General features: G+C 44.1%; 1 protein-coding gene across 1 annotated transcript in view; it reads left to right on the forward strand.

Annotated features, from left to right (window-relative positions):
• Window positions 1-18,633, forward strand: part of LOC131266054 (histone demethylase UTY) — a 74,692-nt gene extending 56,059 nt beyond the window's left edge. Inside the window, exons 3-11 of the mRNA XM_058268404.1 lie at window positions 4,616-4,791; window positions 9,990-10,344; window positions 10,420-11,083; window positions 12,590-13,187; window positions 13,525-14,381; window positions 14,592-15,193; window positions 15,271-15,480; window positions 15,674-15,800; window positions 16,317-18,633. Of these exons, the coding sequence (XP_058124387.1) occupies window positions 4,616-4,791; window positions 9,990-10,344; window positions 10,420-11,083; window positions 12,590-13,187; window positions 13,525-14,381; window positions 14,592-15,193; window positions 15,271-15,480; window positions 15,674-15,800; window positions 16,317-16,715 (3,988 nt within the window). The 3' untranslated portion in view covers window positions 16,716-18,633. The remainder of the gene's footprint in view (window positions 1-4,615; window positions 4,792-9,989; window positions 10,345-10,419; window positions 11,084-12,589; window positions 13,188-13,524; window positions 14,382-14,591; window positions 15,194-15,270; window positions 15,481-15,673; window positions 15,801-16,316) is intronic.
• The last annotated feature ends 4,208 nt before the right edge of the window (window positions 18,634-22,841 follow it).

Consider the following 22,841-nt stretch of genomic DNA (forward strand, 5'->3'; position numbering starts at 1 on the left):
GCTGTTGCCTGCCCTAGATCGTTCCAGCCGTACAGTTCCCCTCTCTGGGTTGCATTTCAACCTCCTTTTGCGTGACTCTGTTCTAGCTTTATGCTAGGTTGACTTGCCGCCGCTATAGCTACCTCACGTTTACCCTGCCCGTGCAGTTTAGAATGGCCTTTAGGCCTTTTCTCTTCTCTATGCACCGTTTTGGTCCGTGTTGAATTTTGTTTGCGTTGGAGGTGCATTGCACGATTGCTATCGTTTATTGCAACATTGAGAATGTGCCTAAACACCACGTGCATAGTGGCTTTCGAGTGAACGGATCGTAAAAAAAGGCATCTCTGTAGATGGACTGTGTTTCGGGTTTATTTTTGTATGTGATTTAGCCTTCCAACTCGAGAGGCATTTTTATTGCAGAAGAAGGTATTATGTTTCAAATATAGTTGAATACTTGTTTGTCAGATTTAATTGGTAATTTGAAAATGTAGTGGATAGAGGGAGATGGTATGTATATCATCTAACTAATGTTTTTTTCGTTAAACGAATTTTTGTTTACCATAATCAGAGTCTCGTTAACTTCACTGTTAGCATTATTCATTATTTTAATTTATGATTTAACGTTTAAATTCTTTTTTTTTCAATGTTATGTAAAGTTATCTTTTGAAGTAACCGGAATAAATGTATTTATTCAAGTGAAAGGTAAAGACAAGTTTCATTCAAATACTTGTGGGTATTACGTAAATACGCTAGACAGCCGTGTTTTATTACCCGGTTTCCTTTGAGCTAACTTATATTTGATATGGTATCAGAAGAAATGCTATGCATAAGAATCACATAACATATTCTTACCAAGTTATATAATTAAAACTTTATTTTCGCTTACTCTGTCGCAGGTACTCTAGTAATCCAGTAAAGTAAAGCATAACCAGCTACGCTTAATCACTATGCCTTGGCTATTGCTTGTCATGAATTACCTCCACTCTAACGGGGTGCATGTAAAAGTTTAACTCTGTTTGTATGTTGATTTTCCCTCGGCGGATTTCAATGCGAATGAAAGTGAAACTGTTTGCCGTTTACTGTTTTCCCTTTGCCTTTCCATCGCTCTTGCCTCCAGCAACATCGCCGGGTAGCCGGGGTAGTATTGTAACATAATTTTTAATTTTTCCATTCCATTCACATATCCTTTTTTTCGCTGCATGCTTCATTCACGGGGCGTCACTCACTCAGCGTGCTAGGTTGCACAGCAATGCAACGCCTCTAGCACCATATCTGGTGGATTGCTTCGTACCTGGCCTTGGATTGTGTGTTAGTGTTGGAATGCGGAATTTTCATTTCATCCCGAATCGCATGTGAAAAAGGATAAACATACATGCCATCTGATATCATGTGCTTCGCGGAAGAAATTGTTTAATCCCATCCATTGTGGTTGGGAGGTTTTTGGGGAGCTCTTTTTCCCACAAGGATGTCGATAAATATTTTATCACGACTCCAGCAGGATTATTATGCGATCGGGGTGAAATCGCAAGAAGGTATGCTCTTTTCTTGCGAATGCCACATCGAGAACGGGATGCTGCGTAGAGGCAAACATTTTTCGTATTCGTTCCCATGGTCGTTTTCACGAAGAGAAGTTTTCTCCCCTGGGGATTCACACACACACACACACATTGACACACGGGGGGAAAACATCGAAAGCGCGCCTGATGATAAATAATGGCGAAAACCTTTCATGTTCCTTTCGTCCCACCCTACACTAAAAGGTCCTTGCTGCTGCCACTCCTTGGATTATTGATTTTCCCCTTGGGATACACACACGCGGCGGTAGCGCGCTTGTGTGTGGTGATGGTGGGAAAACGGTCCGTGTCAGCACACACCCACATCTCCAGCACCCGATAGCACGGTTTCTTCTCACGGTTCCGGGAAAATTTTCCGCGTACACCCGGTTTGCCACCGGTTTTTCTTTGCGAACGCTCTCACGCGACTAGCACGCGACACCACCAACACACGCACACAGACTCGCCGGGAACCATAATAAACAGTCACGGCTAGGGAAACTTTCCTCTACCACCCTATTTTCCCAGCAGGAAGCAAAATGAACCAGAATGAACTTTGTTTGAGTGCCTCAAGGTGTGTTTGTGAGCTCTGTTCGTCGATTATATCCTTTTTGGGGAGGAAACCACGCGCGTTGCCGGTTTGTCGATTTTCCATGTGACAGTGTGTGAATGCACTTACACTTTCGAAAAAGGGGTGTTTTTCGTCGTGCAAAATAGGGTGTGTTTTGGCGAGAGAGAATGTTGGACGACAGTATTGGTAAACCATTTTCCATGCGGCACTGTGGTTTGCTTTGTGTTGGTGGTGCTGCTTTTCCTTTTCCTTGCGGTGTGGTGTGTGTTTGTGTGCAATGATCCCGGTTTACTAGCATGGGATCGAGGAACCGCAAGAGGAACGCTGCGAAGGTAGCCCAGGAGGCGAAAAATCACTTCCGCAATAGTTCACCGCCCTGAGGCTGGGCTCGGTCATCGTCCTGTGGCCGGGTATGCGTGTCTCGTGCTCACGGACGACCAAAGGACCAGTCCCGGTGCGAAAATATGTTTGTGCGTGTTTGTGGATGTGAGAGACCGAATATGGGAGAGAAGGGTGGTCCCAACGGGGTGGCAGTATTTATGATGACGTTTTTCAACCTGAATGAAATAGTCACGTACGCCATGTGACGGGATTTGTTATTCAACGTGACGGACATGGAATGTAAAAAAATACATGCTGGCCATGGGATTATTTGTGGATTTCCATTTTTAAGGGGCTCGTTACAGTTGGAAATAGCGCTTATCGATCAATGTTGCTTGGACAAGAAAAAACAATCGCGTTTTTTATTTCAATAATACTTTTTTGTTAGCTTTTCGACGAAACAGATACCGTTTGAAAGGATTTAAATGCCAATCAATGGTTGTTTTAAACTCACTATGGTTCACTTCAAAATTTTCACAAATAACTTCTCTTTTGCAATTGCATTTCCCTTTCGATAACATATTTTCTTGTTCCGCGTTTATCGATGGTTTGTCAATTGTATCCTTATGGGGTTTTTTTCAGTTTCACCATCTGCTGATATGCGATTAACTGTCCACACCCTTTTATTTTATTTCGGACAGAAGACCCGTCAGTACCAGATCGATTCAGTATGAATTATCCACTTTTCGAATGCTGGATGTGGTTTGGATGGTTCCAGTAGGGTGGATTTAAGAAGAAGTCAAACAAGCAGGAAGGGGCTATTTATCTGTTTTCTTTTTAGTGGCATTAGTTCAATCCGTTTAATATAATAGCTATAATAATAGCTCTAGCTTTGATGACATTAGAAATGGGAAATATTTGATTATGTGTGTTTTACTGTGTTATTCCTTCCTTTGTTTGTTTTATAAATATGGGTGAATTAACCGGCCATTTATTTTACTTGCTTGAAAGTTCCTTACAAAAGGTTCTATGTTTCCACTCCGTTTATACTAAAATTTTTATAAATGAAATTATGTTCGTCTTACTCGACTTTGATATAGCCATTTCAAGTTGGATCTCCACAAAGATTTAAAAAATTTAATCCTGCTATTATGTTGGTAACAGCAGCCGTCGGTGTTGTGAATCGCCAACGATTTTTCCGCTTGGCTGGTATACATGTTTCTGGCTGTGCTGTTTAATGCTGCCCCCACAACAGGTCGTAGCAGGTGGTATCGCTTCGGAACCATATCATACCGAACGCGCCACCGTTGTGCGTAGAGATGAAAGAGGAGAAGGTGCGATTTTGAAAATTTTCCCTTTTTTAATTCTCCCTTTCAATCTGCCCTTACACTTTTTTTACCGAACCGAGCAACAGTGCTAAGGGAAGGGAAGGATCGTGCAATTTGTTGAAAGTAAATTCAATAAAAAAGCGAGCGAAAGCACCCGGACATCTTCAGTTGGAGGTTGGCTCCGAACCTCCTCCGATCCTGACGGCCATAATGGGCAGTGTAAATGAACGGCGAACACCGCAAAAGCCATCCTCTAGGGATCGGCGAAAGAAAATCCTTCAGCCAGATGGTGCAGACACCGAAGGGAGAACGAGAAGTCGAGCAACGAACGCGGCGGCATGTGTTTGTCTGTGGAATCACCTGTCCTGGGCAGACGGAACTGGTAGTTTTGGTTCCTTTTTTAAGGTTTTTCGTTCATTCAACATAGCGCAACGGAACGCGACCTAGCAACGGCTCGAGCTCGGGAGGAAGTTGCCGTAGCTGTGGCCTACGTGACTTCCTGTCTTCGCGCGGGACAAGGAGCAGATGCGAACTACAGGCAGGATGTGTTAAATGGTTATTCCTTTTAATGTATGATTTGTGTGGCATTAAAAAAAATCCAATTGTGAAGGTGTCCTCGTTTAGGAGAGCAAATTGAAATTTTAATATTTAATGTAGGGTTATACTGACTAATTTTTAAAGCAAATAGGTGGATGCTTATTCTCTTGACATGTTTTTCCTTCTGGTTTTTTAATTGCTTAAAGAAACTGTAAACGAAGAATTGTTATTAATTTCATCTTCCTTTAAACATTATCTGTATGTCAAATTTGACCCGGTATTTATCATCTCACTAATCTTATCTCTCTCTGTCTCCTTACCTGCAGGTCGATCAAATCATTCCAAAAACTCCTGTACGTCTGTCCGGACTTTACGCGCTCCAATGAGGTCCACCTGCGGATCGGGCTTATGCTGAAGGTGAATGGCGACTATGAGCAATCGCTGAAGCACCTGCAACTAGCGCTGAACGACTCGTCACCGTGTACCCTAGCCCAGCTTGAGAGTAAGTGAGGCCGGGGAAAAAGCAAGAAACAGAACGTCTTCCTCGCTCCGTTATCAACTCTCCATGTGGCCGCCGGGGTGTAATCGTGAGGGCAACTTTTCAAACAGGAACAACCGTGGGGAAGGCGCGGGATACTGCCTGATAGGAGCACACTTAAGCCATCGTTCACTTCTTTCCATTTTTCGATGGCACGTGCCCCGTACGGTTGTAAGGAGCATGTGTTGCCAGATGTGATGCAAGAAAAGCAATTGTTTTTGCTAAGTCCTCCGAAAGGACATCTGGTCGTGTTCGTCCAATGTACTCTCTGAAAGGAAATTTTCGGTACCGTAAACTGTGGAGTACAACATCTTCTTCTTCTTCTTCACTTCGTCGAGGATTTACTCCAGTACGGCTATTGAATCCAGCTTCCTGGGCCTTCGCAAGCTAACCTGGAGACATAGACCTCTTTAGGTTAAGGACTGGCAACTAAAGGCCATATGTCCTGATTTTCTGTGGTTTTCGATTTTCTGTAGGCGTCGCCTTTTGACTGCCACCATGCGGCCAGGAGCACTGCTAGCCAACCACGCTAGTGCGCAGTCAAAATGCGGCTGTTCACCCGCCGTAACGAAAGGAATATTTCCTTCCGTTTGTCAGATCGCACGAAACTCGTGATCTGCTTGATTACTCAAACAGCACGAGATGTGCGTCGGCTAGGATTTCTCTGACTTGAGCTCCAGCTCGGCGACACCACGCGGCCGTGCCTAAGATAACCTTACTTTTCAGCTAACCCTTTCAGGAACCTCGTGCACTGCTAACCATCCGCTCTGATGCGACGCCGAACTGGAACTGGAGTACAACATCCATTTATTTTCTGAGGTGCTGCTGCAGAAAAGATATTTCTATCGAAATTTCCTATCAACAATTTACTAAATATTAAATTATAAGACAAAGAAAGTATGAGCAAATTTTATGTATTTTATTTTACTTTTCCTACGCTTGCGTATTGTGTTTACTGACTGACTGAAACTTCCGTATTGTGTTTTCGAGAATATTCCATTACGAGTATGTTAAAATCAGGATCGGGATAGGATTTCGTTACATACATAAATTCACAATTGTTTTCCGTATTGTTTAAGGGTTGTGTTTCCAGAGAAGGATGATCCTATTGTTACTGTTATACCTGAAATCTACAGGTGTTATTGAAGGAACTTCAGTTGGAAAATAAAACTAGTAATGAGAGTAAGCTCTCATTTCGTAATTTTATTTCAAGACTGACTTCTCTGTCGACTTTTCGGCTCGAAATGTACAGGCACTGTTCGCTCCAACCCGGTGTCCGTTGCTACCTGTATACTTCCTTTTTTTTTGTTGGAAGAAAGTGGATATTAACTCAACAACGGCAGCGCATTCGGCAAAGACCCCGAGACCCGTTAAATTCGGCGCCCGTTTTGCACTGTGCCATAACAGATCGCTGTTTGGTCGGCTGCGTCAGCTGTCTGCCTGCCTGCTTTTGGGGAAGACCATCGACCAAGCAAACATGGAGAAGATTGATGCCTGGAAAGTACACGGATGCGTCGCCGACCACAGCGGAAGCATACGAGCAATGCCCTGACACCAAGGGCGCCAAGGTGCCCTAATGAGGTGGCAAACGCTTCACCCGCTAAACAAAAACGGACCATGGAAAAGGACGTTTTCCTCGGGAGGTTTTCTTTTTCGCGACCGAAAAAGGTGCTCTTTCCCTTGCCCGCGAGGCGCTCCCGCTGACAAACGCAACAATTCGCGAATGTGTAAATGGTTTATTTTTTATTTTCGCGTGTCCTTTATTCTGCTCCAGAGCAGCATGTGCTAATGGCGCGACTGAATGGCGATGCCGACGGTCGATGATAAATTACCTTTTCCGTTTCTTCGAACAGTTTTCAAGAAAGAAAGATAGAGAGTGAAAACCCCCTGGAAATGTGGCACCGAAAAGAGGGCAGTATTGAAGCTTTTCATGCACATATCCTTGCAGATGATCGTAACCATCGGGACGAAGGAAGACAACGACAGGTGGTCTACCACACTACCAAGGAAAACGACATGCTGTGCCTGTGGTGTGGTGATGCCCTTGTCTACTTCTTGGTTCCCCGTGTGGTTGTTGTTGCTGCCTGCTGCTTGCAGCTAAACAGCGGGAAAGAAATTCGATCGAGCGACTGGAGCCTTCTGGCTGGTCGTTCCGTGGTCTGTCAGCATGTTCTCTTTGCCCCGATGAAAGCTCTCGCAGCATGTGTCGGAAGGACTTTTCTTAGGCTTGGTTTGTTCTGTTGCGTTCGTTGCGGTTGCTACGCTAGTTGCTCCTATCGAAAGGGAGACAAAATCATGTCAATTCTGCTGGCTAAACAATCTTCTGCTTTTGGGACGCCGCAAGGTAGAGAAAATTCTCAAACATCTTCGACCGTTGTTTGGAATTCGGTACAAATTTTATGGTTAATAAAGGTTACCCATGAAACCGTTCAAGCAAACAGTCCATTTCCATTCCTCTACGTTTACCTTCTTTTCCTCTTGACCTTTTTTCACGTGTGCGAAAAGTTATGTACAGCACTATAAAACATAATTTTTCCCATTGCCACCCGTGTGTGCGTGTGTTTTTTATACGGGATTACAAAGCAATTAGAACTTTTAAAACCTCCACCAAGCCCTGGCGACTTCCGTCATACCGTAGCTCACTGCTTATGGGTACAATGTTCTTAACGCTTTCCCCCGTCGGCGGCCAGTGTATTGTTACCAATATTACGAATCCCGTCTTGTTGGTCGTGGTATAAAGTAAAATTCATGTCCTAACACCACGGCTCTCTGTTTACATTGCTTGTTATTCGTTATTCTGTTGTTGTTGCCCATGTCCTTCGGAATCCCGGATTGCACTATGAAATGCGACCTTTGCTCCTTTGGGCTACCTGTCCATCATTTTCGTGTGCGCTGTAAAATAATCTGCTGTCCATACTGGGCCCATCGTCAGCTCTCCCTCCAGGCAGCAGGTCTATTGGTGTGGGATCAATTCGTTTGCACATGTACGCTCGGAATGTATCACCGATGGCGTTAAGTTAAGGCCTACGAACTGCACTGCAGTATTATTTTCTTCTCCAAAACTCGGACGGTTATAGAAAGTTCTCGGTTCGTTTATTTCTTTTCAAATTGATTGGGTACAATATTTTGTGACCCCTTAGCTTGTTCTTCATTACAAACGAAACAAGGAGGAAGAAGATTTTGAATCTTAAGGTACGGAAGGATATTATTTTATCCTACCCTCGATCGCACGCACACTGCCATTCATCCTTAGCCCGACAGGCACCGGGGAAAGGAGAAAAAGATACAACGAAAACCCCTGTATCCCTTCGAATGCAAGATTCAATCGAAGATTGTTCATCCAGAGGTGGTTTTCGGTTAAACCCACGGGATCGCGAGGGCAATCATCAGCTGCTTTTCCTAGCCTTTACTTTGCCTGGTAGAATTTTTGATCCTTTCAAGAAGTCCTTCTTCACCTCCGCGTATTGCCCGATCCCGACCAGGTTTAGTTTCGTCCCGTTCAGTGCCACAGCAGGATATCCTTCGCTTCCCATCGCTTCGTGTTGCTGGTGTTGAACTAGGTCGTTGGTTGTGTAGAAGGAATTACAAATCTTTTTGCATCGGCTTGTTTCTGTGGTTCACTAGGTGAGGAAACTTTCAACTGTTGGATTTTAAGTAGCTACGAGCTAAAGTGAAAGTGTTAACTGCTACCGATGTTTGTTATTGCGTGCAAATACTACAAAGGTTCTCCCTTGTGGGGTTTCAAAAAGAAAGGGGTCTTTGTCGCACATAAAATAGTTTTAATGTTGCACGCTATAAGAAATTACCCATTACCCTCTCTGCCTTTTACCATTTGGGTTGCATTTTCTTTGCCACACTGGGTGAGGGTTGGTGTAAATTTATGCTGTCTTAGTAAAAGTGTGTTATTAATGTAGCGTAAGTGAGGTTGATTAGTAATGTTGTTTTTTAACCCCTCAAACACTACCCACTTGTTTATGTACGTTTCGTGTGCTTAACCAATTTAAATTATGCTTAGCGTGTGCAAGAACGTTGAAGTACTGCTCGTGTTGGTACTAGCCATGGTCAAGAGAAAATACAGACATTCTTACCGTGCATTTTAAGGGGATCGTTCGGTGGGTAAGCATTTTATTCATCGCGCACCCTCTGCAATACAAAGTGCATACGGAAGAGACACAATTTGTGTTGGCCATTTGTAAGAAATTACAATAATTTAACACCTTTCGCATGTGGCGGTGGTGAAAGTAAACATGGAAACCATATTCCACTGTCCACCGGGGGAAAATAGAGAGTGTTAATGGGTTCTGATGTCCAGATAGTATCGGTTTATACTGTGGGGGAAGGTTGCATACGTTATGGGAAATATTAGGAGTGATATCGAAATGCTAAATTAACGAGAGCAATTATTACGTTTTTACCATTTGTTGAATGTTCATGTCAAGAGGAATTTTTAAAACAGACCGCCAGTTTGCATACTAACGATAGCTGGTTTCGGTACAATGCGTACGAAATCTCCTTCCTTCATACTTAGAGGTCAATGAAACAACACCCAAAGCACATCTGAGAGTGTGGTGCAGGCAAGTGGTATATTTTTACTACTCTGCACAGAAAGCCAAATGTTGTTGATTTGGTGGTGATACCAAAAATACATTCTATCTCCCAACGCTTTTACAAAATAAGTATAAGAACCATCTCCACAGTAAGAAACGTCGAAGAGTGCATCGTAAAAGTGTGAAATATTGGTCGGCCGAATCATTGCTAAATGCATTTGGATGTTGTTCCTTTTTTCTTCTCTTTCTTCGTCGCACATTTTTTATTTGGATCGGCCAATGACCGACCTGGTTGGCGTGCATGGCTGCCATGCAGCGGCGTTTATTGCCCTCGGCGAGTTGGAAGACATGAATTTACGTCGCATGAGAATCGCAACTGTGTCCGTCCGTTCGCGGGAGGATTAACTGTCGACGTTTCTCCTGGTGTGATGGGTGGTTTGGAGAAAAACGTTTAATCCTCTACGCGGCAACAAACTATGCCCACGGCACGTCTGCTTTGGATGTTCCGTGGCTCGAAATTGAAGACCTGTGTCGTATTCTTCGACCATCTGACGTATGCACGCATTAACGGTCAATTTGTTTTCGCTTGTGTTTTCGTTGTGCCGCTCTCTCCAGTCCGATTCCACATCGCCCATCTGTATGAGGTGCAGAACAAGTACAAACCAGCGAAGGAGGCATACGAGCGGCTACTGGCGAACAAGCAGCTGACGGCGTCACTGAAGGCCGACATCTACCGGCAGCTGGGATGGATGTACCACACCGTTGACATCCTCGGCGACAAGGCGCAACGGGAGCGGCTCGCGATCCACTGCCTGCAGAAGTCGATCGAGGCGGAACCACGCTCGGGACAAACACTCTACTTGCTCGGACGCTGCTTCGCCGGTATCAACAAGGTGCACGACGCCTTCATCGCCTACCGGAATTCGGTGGAAAAAAGCGAAGGCAACGCCGACACATGGTGCTCCATTGGGTAAGAGTAACGCTTCCGTCCTAGCCAGAACCTTTGTTTTACAATCGATTAACTTTTATTTCCTCCCGTTTCCAGAGTACTCTATCAGCAGCAGAATCAGCCTATGGATGCACTGCAGGCCTACATATGTGCCGTGCAGTTAGATAAGTCTCATTCTGCCGCCTGGACAAACCTGGGAATACTGTACGAAAGCTGCAACCAGCCCCGAGACGCGTACGCCTGTTTTCGCAACGCTACGATCAATCAGGATCAGCAAAAGGACCGCACAGTTAGTGCATGTGAAAAGGCATTCTTGCCAGGCAGCAATACTACCGCCACAAAGAGTGCCACCGGAAGTAGTGCGGGAGTGGCCACCGGTGGATCCTCGTCAGCGGCTACACCTACAACGCCTGGATCAACTGGAACCGGGTCTGCTACTTCAGCAACAGCAACGGGTACCGCCGCTACACCGGGTGCCAATAGTGGTGGCGCGTCGGAAAGTAACAATCTGTCATCTGGTGGATCTTCAGCGTGTGTCGAGTCGAGCAACGCAAATACGAGGGCGGCTAGCCTTACCCAACGTATTAAGTTTCTACAGCAGCATCTCGGTAACGCTCCTATGCCGAGCATAACGTCCAAGCGTCGGCAGCTACCTTCAATCGAGGAGGCCTGGAATTTGCCCATTTCCAATGAGATGAGCTCGCGACAGCAGCAATCAGCGCAGGCCCAGCAAAGGCAATTCCAAAAGGGATACGGACAGGTGAGTCTAACGATGGTAAGGAATTTCGTTCATTTTATTACTTATTGAACGGCTCTTTTTCAAATGGCCATTATTAATGTGTACCAGCTACTTCGAGCAGTTCACACTGCTCGATTTCTGCATGAAACGGAACGAGCCCCGAAATTCTCTTTTTCGTTCAGTGCTACTGATTTCACTTTTATAACGGTTGTAAGTTTGCTATTGAAAACATTAACTGGCGTACTTTTCTGTAGAAAACGTAAATATTTACACAACTCAAAAAAAATTATATTTCAGTCGATAGCTGTGCACTTAACGCCCAGAAATCGAAGAATGCATGTGTTGGCTACATTGCCTTCTGTCAGAAAAAGAGAAGTTCAGTCGTGTACTGGTGCAATCTTTATTTTCGTGGAACTGCTTGAACCCAGCACAAGGCGATGAACGTTTCATATCAGGCGATGTTATGAAATTCATCGCTCCGTTCCCCGTTTAGGAAACTGCAGGTCCACATCCGATTGAGACGATTTCGACTCGTTCATTTCGTTATCATCCTCGCAGCGGAACAGTTGCACGAGCTGCAGTGATACTGTTGAATAATTTTTCCATTCTATTTAAAAGTAAAATGTAGTAACGCACCTTTAAAACCGGTAACAAGCCTTAATAACTTTGCCTGTTACTACGAGGAAGACTGATTTGATTTAAAATATGTGAGAATTAACTTTAATAACCGCGTGGTTCTACCCGACCACGCGGTGACCAAGTGTTCGCGAGTGAGGTTAGGTCACCCCGGTGGAGGTAAGTTCAATGAACTTTCACGTATTCGTCTCGCCGTTGACCTTGGGATGGTCGGACGGGGTTTTTCTATGTAAAATGTATTATCGCACCTTCAAAACTGATACCAATCTTAAATTATGTTGGTATTGGTACGGGAAAAATTGATTTCCTTTCAAATGTGTGATAATTAACTTTAATAACCGCGTGGTTCTACATCGGCCACGCGGTACCGAAGTGTTAGGTAGTGAGGTTAGGTTTCCCCGGTGGGGCTAAGTTCAATAAGCTTTCACGTGTTCGTCTCCGTTTACCTTGGTATGAGATATTTAAAAGTAAACGCACCTTCAAAATTTCATTTCAAAGATGTGAGAATTAACTTCAACATCCGCGTGGCGACCAAGTGTTAAGTAGTGAGGTTAGGTCTTCCCGGTAAAGCTAAGTTCAATGAACTTTCACGTGTTCGTCTCGCCGTTGAATTGGGACTGGTCGAACCGGGGTTGTTGTACGCATTACGTGGCGTATCAATGCCGCATACTTTATCGATTCGTCGATATGTAAGTGTGCGGTCGCTCTCATAATGCAAGAGTAAAATGGTCAAGAGCAGTTTTCGCTAACACCACCTCCAAAATCTCATACGGTGGAGCTTAGATAGTGACTGCTTCTACATCTGCAATCCCTGAAGTCCATAACCTAACCTTCCAGTCCTATTGTGATATGTGTGGTAATCGTTATATATCTTCATTACACCTTTTCCAGGGTGCCCAGTATCATCCTGGCCAACAGCAGCAAGTTGGTAGCAACAATGGCCTTCCCAACAAGCGCTTCAAGACGGAAGATGGCGCTGCAGTCGGTGGCAGACCAGGTGCGACCGGCGGACAACCGGTTCCACAGTTCTATCTCAATCACCACCAGCTGGCGCAGCTCCAGTTCCTGCAAGCCCAAAGCAACCTTAACCCCGCGCAACAGGCTTTGCTGCAAACACTGGCCCACCAGTATCGGATGATGCAGCAACACCAACAGCAACTCCGGCTTCAACAACAGCGTATGCAGCAGCAGCAACAACAACCATTCCAGGGTCAGGGTCAACCGACAGGTGGCGTGGGATTTGTGGCTACTGGAAATAAAACGCCCCAGACTGGAGTTGTCCCCCAGACGGCCGGGTTTGTGAATGATGGGCACTTTTCACCTGCGACCGGACAGTCGCAACAAGCTGCCGGAATGCCGTATAAATCGGCTGGCGGAACGTATGCACCGTCCGGCTTCCCAGCAGCCGGAAATCAGTCGACAGGGGCGACGGCGTCTGGTGGGTTCACGCAGATTTCGTCCACATCATCCAACCCCCAGGCCGATATAGGTAAGAAAATGGTCATGTGTGCAAGAGTTAATGGTTTGTGGAAAGATCAGGGAGCGAATGCCAACATTCTCGTTGTGGGGAATTCGTTAGTAATCAGTATATTACCCTACTCCTTTTCCGTGTTTGGCAGATTGTAGTTAGCGAATAGGTTTGAAATGATTTTCTCAATAGTAACCATGTCAATGGGGACTTTAATTTTGAAGATTGTTTTTAATTTATTCGTACATGTATTTTTTTTGAGAACTAAAAAATAAAAGTTTGTTATGAGGGAAATGGGAGAAAGGAGTTTTTTTTTCATCTTATTAAATTATTCTCTTCGGATTCCTAACAGATCAAGAACTTCAAGCGTTGCTTTCGTCCAAAGACGACAAGGCTACGTTCGCAGAAACGCTGCTGAAGCAGCTCGGCTCCGAGACGATGGTGGATGTGAAAGACGGAAGCCTTCTCGAATCGACGCCCACAGACGGCAGTAGCAGCAGCAATACTACCACTTCACCGCCGGTAAAAGCAGAAGCAACCTCGACGACATTACCAACAGGAGGAGCCGCCGCTGCTGCTGCTGCTGCAAGCAAACGGCAAATTCTCGCCAAACACGATATCAAAATGGAACCTGTGATCAAGATCGAGAAGCTACCGTCGTCACCGTCCGGTTCATCTTCCGAGGGGGCTCTGAGCGAGTTTGCCGTGTCGATGACGGCGAAGGAAATCCAGCAGTTGGTGCGTAAGCAACGACAGCAGCACCATCACGGTGGCGGAACGTCCGACTCGAAGGAGGTTCCGGCCGTCTGTTCGGTGCTGGCCGCCGATGCGCCACCTCCCTGCCCACCCGATTGTCCACCAACGCGGCTCACACGGGAGCAACTACAGCCTCCGACGCCATCCGTGTTTCTGGAGAACAAAAAGGACGCATTCAGCCCGCAACTGCAGGAGTTTTGTCTCAAGCATCCGATAGCGGTCGTTCGGCAACTCGGAGCGGCACTCAAGCTCGATCTCGGTCTGTTCTCGACGAAAACGCTCGTCGAGGCAAACCCGGATCATAGCGTGGAGGTGCGGACGCAAGTTCACCAATCGCCGGACGAAAACTGGGATGGCAACAAGAGCTCGAAAGTTTGGGCGTGCATCTCACACCGGTCGCATACCACGATTGCCAAGTATGCGCAGTACCAGGCGTCCAGTTTTTCGGACAAAATAAAGGTGAGTTTTTGTGTGCCATGGTTTTGGCAGAACCCCCTAATATTATATCATCCATATGATGTTTCAAACCAATAACTTTCGTTCTACTTGAAGTTAAAACTTGAAGAGATTTTGTTTTCTGATGCTTAAAAATAAGCCATAACCAAAATAGCGGCTAAGTTTGTTCAATCTTATTAACGACCGATTTTACTGCTCTTTTTTTAATGTTAGGAGGAGCGCGATAAGCTGGCGGGTATTTCGGCTGTCTCTACCAACTCCGACTCGGACTCGAAGGACTCCATCTCGAACAGCAGTAGTGCTGGTGGGCCGGGCGGAGCCGCCGGTGCTGCAGGAAGTGGTACCGGAAGCAACGGAAAGCGGAAGAAGTGTAAAAACGGCAACAAGATGTTGCGCTTCGGAACCAACGTCGATTTATCGGACGAACGCAAGTGGAAGGCGCAGCTGCAAGAACTACAGAAACTACCACCGTTCGCGAGGGTTGTCTCGGCGGCCAACATGTTGTCGCACGTGGGTCACATGATTCTCGGCATGAACACGGTACAGTTGTACATGAAGGTTCCGGGTAGTCGAACACCCGGCCATCAGGAGAACAACAACTTTTGCTCGATTAACATCAACATCGGGCCGGGCGATTGCGAGTGGTTCGCGACACCGGATTCGTACTGGGGCGGCATACAGGCACTTTGCGAGAAGAACAACATCAACTACCTGCACGGGTCTTGGTGGCCGGCGCTGGAGGATCTTTACGCGGAGAATATCCCTGTGTACCGGTTTACCCAGCGACCGGGGGATTTGGTTTGGGTTAATGCAGGGTAGGTAATCATACGAGCCTTCGGAAATGTTATCCTTTTGCTAAATTCTTCATTGCTTTTTTGTACCTTCAATACAGATGTGTTCACTGGGTACAAGCGATCGGTTGGTGTAATAACATTGCCTGGAATGTTGGCCCGCTCACAGCCAGACAGTACCAGCTCGCTGTTGAGCGGTACGAGTGGAACAAACTCGAGAGCTACAAGAGTATCGTGCCGATGGTGCATCTGAGTTGGAATCTGGCGCGGAATATCAAGGTTTCCGACCCGAAGATGTTCGAGTCCATCAAGTAAGTTGTGCGATAGAAGTTTTCTTATGATGAATTATTCCTATGATGAATTAAACAATTCAATAACTTTCGTTCTACTGAAATATTATGTAGAGAAACTGTTACTCTGATGATTTCTTTCCTTCGAATGAATGAATCATAAACTCCTTCATCTCCCTAATTTAATGTTTTCAAATCCACTCCCCCTTCACAGAACCTGCCTAATGCAAACGATGAAGCACTGCATGCAAATCCTAGAGTACGTAAAGTCGCTACACGTCGAAGTTCGGTTTCACGGTCGTGGTAAAAACGAGGCTTCGCACTATTGCGGTCAATGTGAGGTAAGTTCGCAGCTTGTTCTAGTTGAAATAAAATTGCGTAAGAAGTAAAATGGATGTTTTGATTCAAATCGCTAATGTTTAGCCACAAAAAGGTGATATTCTGATATTATATCTTGGTATTTGAAGTAAATAATACAGAGTTGATACGAACATCGTAACAATACTCTATGCGGTATAGGCCGACTTTTTTTTTTAAATACTATCACCTTAAATTCCGCATCACAGCTGGTTTAAAGGAATGTAGCGTCATCTTCGTGACGACATCTGTGATGTTCCTTGGCCAACCAGTCCCTTTTCGGGCTGTCGTTTGATTTGGTGCCAGAATAAACCTTTTGATTTTATAGGCGTTCCTGGTCCTAATCGCTTCAGATTCGATCAGGGTGCAAGGAATCCGAACATTTCACTAAAATGCTTCCTGGGGTTCTCCTTCCCCAACTGGATGCTGAGAGAAATCATTGCCGCCATTGGTTCTAGCTTAGCATATACTTTTATTTAATATTTTTCTCCGTTTTGCAGGTGGAAGTGTTCAACATTTTGTTCATCCGCGAGCAAGAGAAGCGTCACATCGTGCACTGTATGGGGTGCGCGCGCAAACAGTCACCCACACTGCAGGGCTTCGTTTGCCTCGAGGAGTACAAACTGGCGGAGCTGATGCAGGTGTACGATGCGTTTGTGCTGCACACACCTCCCCCACCACTGCCAGCAATCGCTCCGTCAGCCTCTCCTCAGCAGAATTCGGCCGCAATTGGCTCGACGACGACGACGCAATCTTCGTCCTCGCCTTCCACATCTACTACCGGCGCCACTGCCAGCAGCCCCAATGTAGTGGTAGCAACATCGTGTTCATCATCCTCTACCAGCAGCTCCGTCGGAGCGGGGACCGTCGGTGTCCCGGTGTCCTCGGTGGCATCGTAAGCTAGTTTCCCCTCGCCCCCTTGTATTTTCGACCCCACCAAAACGTCCGTCGTGCTAGTAGCCAGCCGCTTCTTCCCCTATTGTGTGTGCCCCAAGGGCTTCTCTTGCACGGCGCGGCGGCCCTTCACGAAAGAGTTGTAAATTGTTTTACTCGGTAAGTTTAGTTGTAATTTAGTTCAAATGTACGTTTTACCGCAGAAACGATAGAATGGTGTATCCCCTGCTTATAATGATGATTGTCGGACAGTAGATGAAGAAAAGGAGATTATATAACGAAAAATGAAACGATCGGCATCTTGTTAGGATTGCTAGGAGCTCCGCGGAGCTAGCGTTTGAATAAAAACCTACGTACCCGAAAAGACTTCTTAATTGTAAAAACGTACTAGAAATTTCTTTTCATTTTCGTAAGCTCTTAAATCCACAATAAATTTATTTGTCCCTGAATGATTGTAAATAGGCGCAAAAACATGCGGCGGAAGGAGAGTCGTGATAGCTCTCGGATAATTGTAAACAAAATAACGAAGCGTTTTGATTTATCGCAATCCGCGGTATAGCGGAGCCCCAGGGGTGTGACGTTAGACACACCCCAACAGTCTTGGCGTGAATGAATGGAAAGCAAGATACTAGCCAAAATTACTACCGAATCGGTACGAAAAGTAGTAGAAAATGGGAAGAGACGCCTATTTTTTTCTAGGCATATGCTAAGCTGTATAAATTAATCAAATTGTGTTGGTCAGGTTGGCGCATCTGGCTTGTTTGTCGCGTGCTCTCACAATTTTTTTTTGTGTTTCACTGTTCAACCCTAAACTTTTTCTTGATGTGTGTACAGATTTAAGTAGATAATTTATTTAGTGTCGATTTTATGCCAATTTTAGGGAAGCTGATGCAATAGATTTCATATTTTTCGACTCTTGATTCGGTTTCTATGTATTTTTGTATTCGTCTGTACCTGCGTACAAGCGACAGAAAGGGCAAAAGTGAATAAAACGTCATACATGCAATGTCAAATGTTTCCAGCTCAACACCTCGTATGATTGCGTAGGGAGTCTTTTTTCAATGATTTTATTTGCAGTTCAACTTTGACGTGTTGTTGTATGTATGTTTTGTGTGTAGACGAGGTATACTCATTGCCTCGTTTTCGTCTGGTTAGTTGAAAATAACAAGCACAAAGATGAAATTTGTCAAAGACAAAATTTTGTTTGATCTTAATGTGGTGCGATTATCCGTTATGATAGTTTTGCATACTGTTTTTGCTTCGGCCTCGGGCGTGTGTGTCGCTGTGTAGAGGAGAATAGGTTGTCTATGATACTAGAAATTAAACCAATCGAGAAAAGCTAGCCAACCAAATAATCATAATAAACGACAAAGACACAAAGAAGCAGAAGTTTACACTAAAAGGAAGGATAAACATCTTAATTACATTATCCACCAGCCAACAATCATATTTTGTATAAAATTTGCGCAGTGCGCTACAACTCATTCAGCAAAGAATAACGATAAAACCAAATAGAAAGTTAAGGGAGATGTAAAAAAAGGATCATAATGACTCGTTTAGAAACCATTTATGGAAGGAGTGACTCATCATTTTACCACCTCAGGTGGCCACAGATTATGAAAACGCAAAACAACAAATAATTCTCAGGTTGAACAAAAATAGAAAAAGGGAAAAACAATTATAAAATTGTGTATTTATTGGTAGCGAAACAATTCAAAAGCAAACACAGTCGAACAATACTCTTTGATAGACGTCGTAGTAGAACGTACACGGAAAACAGGAGAAAACCATAGACAGTGTGTCAGTGTGTGGGTCATGTAGCTCTGTAACGCAATAGAAATGAAAAAAAGATAAGTTAACAGTTTTTGATAACTCTCTTACAACGGATACATACAATCGAGACGAAGTTACGAAGTAGCGGAGTTATTGGAAGTAGTCATACTGATCGTACATTTTTTGTCTGCTACGTACGAATAGTAAACTTACCTCATCGAAGAAATACAAGCCCGGGGGCGCAGGGTGCGTTCTTCTAGAACCAATGGTAATTGTTGGGGGAGTCGTTACGCGAGTTGCGTCTTTTTTTGCTTTCTATCACCGAATCTCAACGGTGGAACATTGAGGGAGTCAGAGCGAAAGAGTGCCACTTTTTGTATGAATGTGACCAGTGCCTATCGACCAGCGCGCTCTGTCGTCCCTCCGCTCCTGTGTTGCTTCTGGTTTTAGTTTCCCTCCTAAAATTAACCGATGCAACCGTTGGTCGCTTCGTGTGCAGACGACAGATACCAGAGTCCGTCCGGTGGTACACTTTAAAAATGTAGTAAACTAATTTTGACCGATATTGTGAACAAAATCGTTTAGATAACGATTGTCCAATGTTAGTTTTCCCTGTCATTTCAGTGCATTAATGAACGAACTATTAACGATCACTGACAATCTGTTAGTCTTAGCCGATTGCGTTCGCTTTACCGGTAAAATTTAGTTTCAAGTTTTTGATAGCCGTTCAGCTTTACGTTTTAAGCAACCACCCGGCACGAACGTTTTTGCTTCATTCGTTGTAAAAGAGAATGAAATTTATATGATTTGTATAATTGAGTCGTGCTTATGTTTTCGAGGTATTTTCGGGTTACTGATCTCAAAATGGCAAAATTATTTTATTCAAACTGGACCCTTCTCCTCAGCAAACCAACGATGTAGGAAAGTAGGAATAGCTTTATTTTCCAAACGGAGGACAGGAAGACGACGGAATTGGCCGTCTGCAACCCCAATAGTCTTTCATGTGTGTATAGGTTTATCATTTCGTTACGGATGAGTAAAACTAATCAGGATGAAAGAGACGAAGAAAGGAGAAGGCGGTTGGCATATGCACGTTTAACAAATATATGAATATAACACTCAGAAAACTAAGCAGGAGGAAGCTAAGGATAACAACATGCTCTAATCTTTGGGTGCTAAATACTATCTACTACCCAAGATCTACGTTGGGTTTTGTGGATGGTTTAGTTGTAGTATTTTGAATAACCAACCAACCTTGCTTGCTTGGGTTTACTTTGTGTTTAATGTGTTTTTCTTCTGTGACGTCTTTTCGAAAGTTTACCGAATCGTGCTAGAACCGGATAATGAAGGAACAGCTTATGTATGTAAAATATCATAGAACACATCTAGACCACGAGTATAATTGTACATTTTTTTGAAACTACGTGTGAAAAGAGCTATATTTTGTGTGGTCAAAAATATCGTCGACCGGTTCGAAGGATTTTGGTTTGGCCACACATATTCTCCCGTAATGCATGCAAGTATCACAATACTACTATTAGCATTATCGTTAATTGAGTATCGATTAAAACATAATTCTAAACATAGTAGTTGTTTCCCCTGTCTTACGAAAAAAAGTACGAGAGTAAACAAATATAGGAGTAATACGAATAAGAAGCTAAACAGCGTAAGAAAAGCAATCACGTGGATACGTGGAAAAGCACTTAAAATAAAAAAAAACAGTAAAGATTAAAGTAAAGTCGAACTTTTACCGTTGATTTTTGGAATGTATGCTCAGTATTGGTCGTTGGCACGTAAATCCATCACCACCAACCCCACCGTACTCTCGCGAGATTATTAGTCCGGACGGAAAATTCAAATTCAGAAAAGCCTAGTTTTTATGCCGACCAAAAAAAAAAAAAACTCATAGTAATAGTGATGGCCACGCGTCAACAACCCGCAATAGCAACTGTGTGCATCATTCGCCGAACAGCAGGGGATGCGTAGATATTCAGTTTCTTTTACTTCTAGCACAACGCAGTCATCATATGTGCAAGAAGAGACCCGCTCCGTAAGTGACCACATCTATCCAATTGGCGGTTGGTGAGAATGTAGAACCGAATCATAATGAACATTAATGACTGAACCGAACGGGGAGACGGTAGAGAAAGGAAGTTAGGCGAGTGTTCACACCAAATATGCATTTTTGTCTCGTCCGATCGTTTCTAACGTCTCGAGTGGTAGTTGTTGCCGAAAAACGAACTGACACCACTACTGGAAGGATGGAAAAACACATCGTTCCTGTCGGTTCGTGTTTCATCATCATCCCCCCTTTTCCGTTCCGCTGACGAAACTCTTCGTCCGCCGGAGATTTATTGATGGGATGGATGGAAAATTTACGATGGTCAAACACACAGCAGCAAACTACCAGTGTGTGTGTGTTGACACCACCATCCGCCTATGCTTCAGATAATATCATCACCAACCCCCTATTCAGCTGCTACCATCAAATACCACTTCTAGCTCAACAGTTTGCTGAGCGAGATCAACGGAAGACTCTTCACATTTGTGTATCGTTTTGTGTTACATTATTTTTGGTTAACAAAGCAATCCCTTTGGAACTGAAGTCGAACAATGATAAAACATAACATTTTCGTCAAATTTCTCAAGCCAAACCGAGAAGAAGCGAAACAAAATGGGTGTGAATGGAGCGAAAAGAAAAATAAATTCAAAATTGTTCATCAAGCATCACAAAAAATCAATCATCTTCACAGACGACGAACCCGTTTAAAAATTGTTTCACCTACAAAACTACTCAAAACTGTTTTACTTTATACAATACTCGAAGTGGAAGCGAGAATCGAAAGAGCGACACAGTAAAAGACGCCTTATGTAGAAAGCGAAGAATCTAGAACGGTTCCCTTCGATCAGCAACAGGAATGATGATGGTTTGTCTTCTTAAACAAAATCGTTTGAAGCGCCAGTGGCAGCTTTTCCAATTGTAGTATACATCTTGGCGGTGACAACTGAGCGTTTTTCCCGTTCGTTCGCTGATACGCGGCGTGCGCAATGTGTTTTGTGCAATTGGGGTTTCAAAACATCATAATACCAATCGAGCTAATTGATTTAATTGACAAAATGTAAGTTTAATTTAAACGACGCCACACGTTAGCTGTGAGCATGCGCATGTAAATTATAAAAGAAACGGAATGAAAAAGAGATGAAAAATTACACAATCCACTAAATTGCATAATATATACATATATACATATATGGATGGAACGAACCAGTCGATCACTGCCAATTTTGTTCCGGGACGCACGCGAACTGTGATGGCCGTCCACCCGCCACCGCTTCCGGATCCTCGCCGGGAGCGTCCTTCCGTCCTTCCTGGGGGCCAAAGTAAGGTGATGTGGTAATGGTGGTGGGAGTAGCTGGAAGTGGCAACCACCTAGTTCCCGTGCGTCGTACGGTCGAAAAGTAATCAATCGTGTATGAACGAGATAAACGATAATGACAACGTATAGGAAGTTAATGCGTGAGTGAGAAAATGTTGAATAAAGGGAGACATTGTATAGGAAAAACAAAGAAAATTGTAAGGAAATATGTTTTTTTGTCTTATCACAAGCCACGGCATCGTTGGAGGGGAGCAAAGCATGAATGAAGTGGGCGAATGTGTTCGTATGTATGTGTGTTTGGGTTAGGCAATGGAATGTGTCCGGAACTAGAATGGATTTCTCTGAATGATTCGTGTACAGTTGTGTCTAATGGGAGTATTTAACAGAATAGAGGACGAAAAGAGAAAGCTTAGGAAAAGATCATGTCGTGATCGGGGCAAGCATGGTAAAAATAATTACGAATGAGCTAGTAAGTGTATAAAGTAAAACAATTCTATTCATCTTATCGGTGCACTATTGATACTTCTCCCTGCAATTACTCTACTAAATTAATTTTCATCAGAGGGGGCAATCAATTGTAGAATCCTTCCTTATCGTTGGAAGAAGTATACTCGGTGCTCCCATGGAGGCGCCCAGTACTTACTTCTTCCTTATCGCGAAATCGAAGTCTATGCTAAATTGATTTTCCATCATCATCATCAGATCCGGCAGCCATAGCCATAGCAAACGATAAGCATAAACTAACACTGAAACTAATTGATTACCACATTGGCAACCAACACCAGTAGCTTTCTCGTTCGTTCACCGTGTGGGAAAATGAGCGAAAACAAAAACACATGTCTTTCAAGATGGAATGTTATGAGTAAATTCGTCAGACGGAGACGCGGGATGAATGTGGAAGGAAGAAAATAAAGCATTGAAGCTCTTCACTACCACCCATCAGAGTTCGCTCATCGGCGTAATTTAAGAGTTTAACTTTTC

This window comes from Anopheles coustani, chromosome 2 (genome assembly GCF_943734705.1).
Source record: "Anopheles coustani chromosome 2, idAnoCousDA_361_x.2, whole genome shotgun sequence".
Taxonomy (NCBI): Eukaryota; Metazoa; Arthropoda; class Insecta; order Diptera; family Culicidae; genus Anopheles; species Anopheles coustani.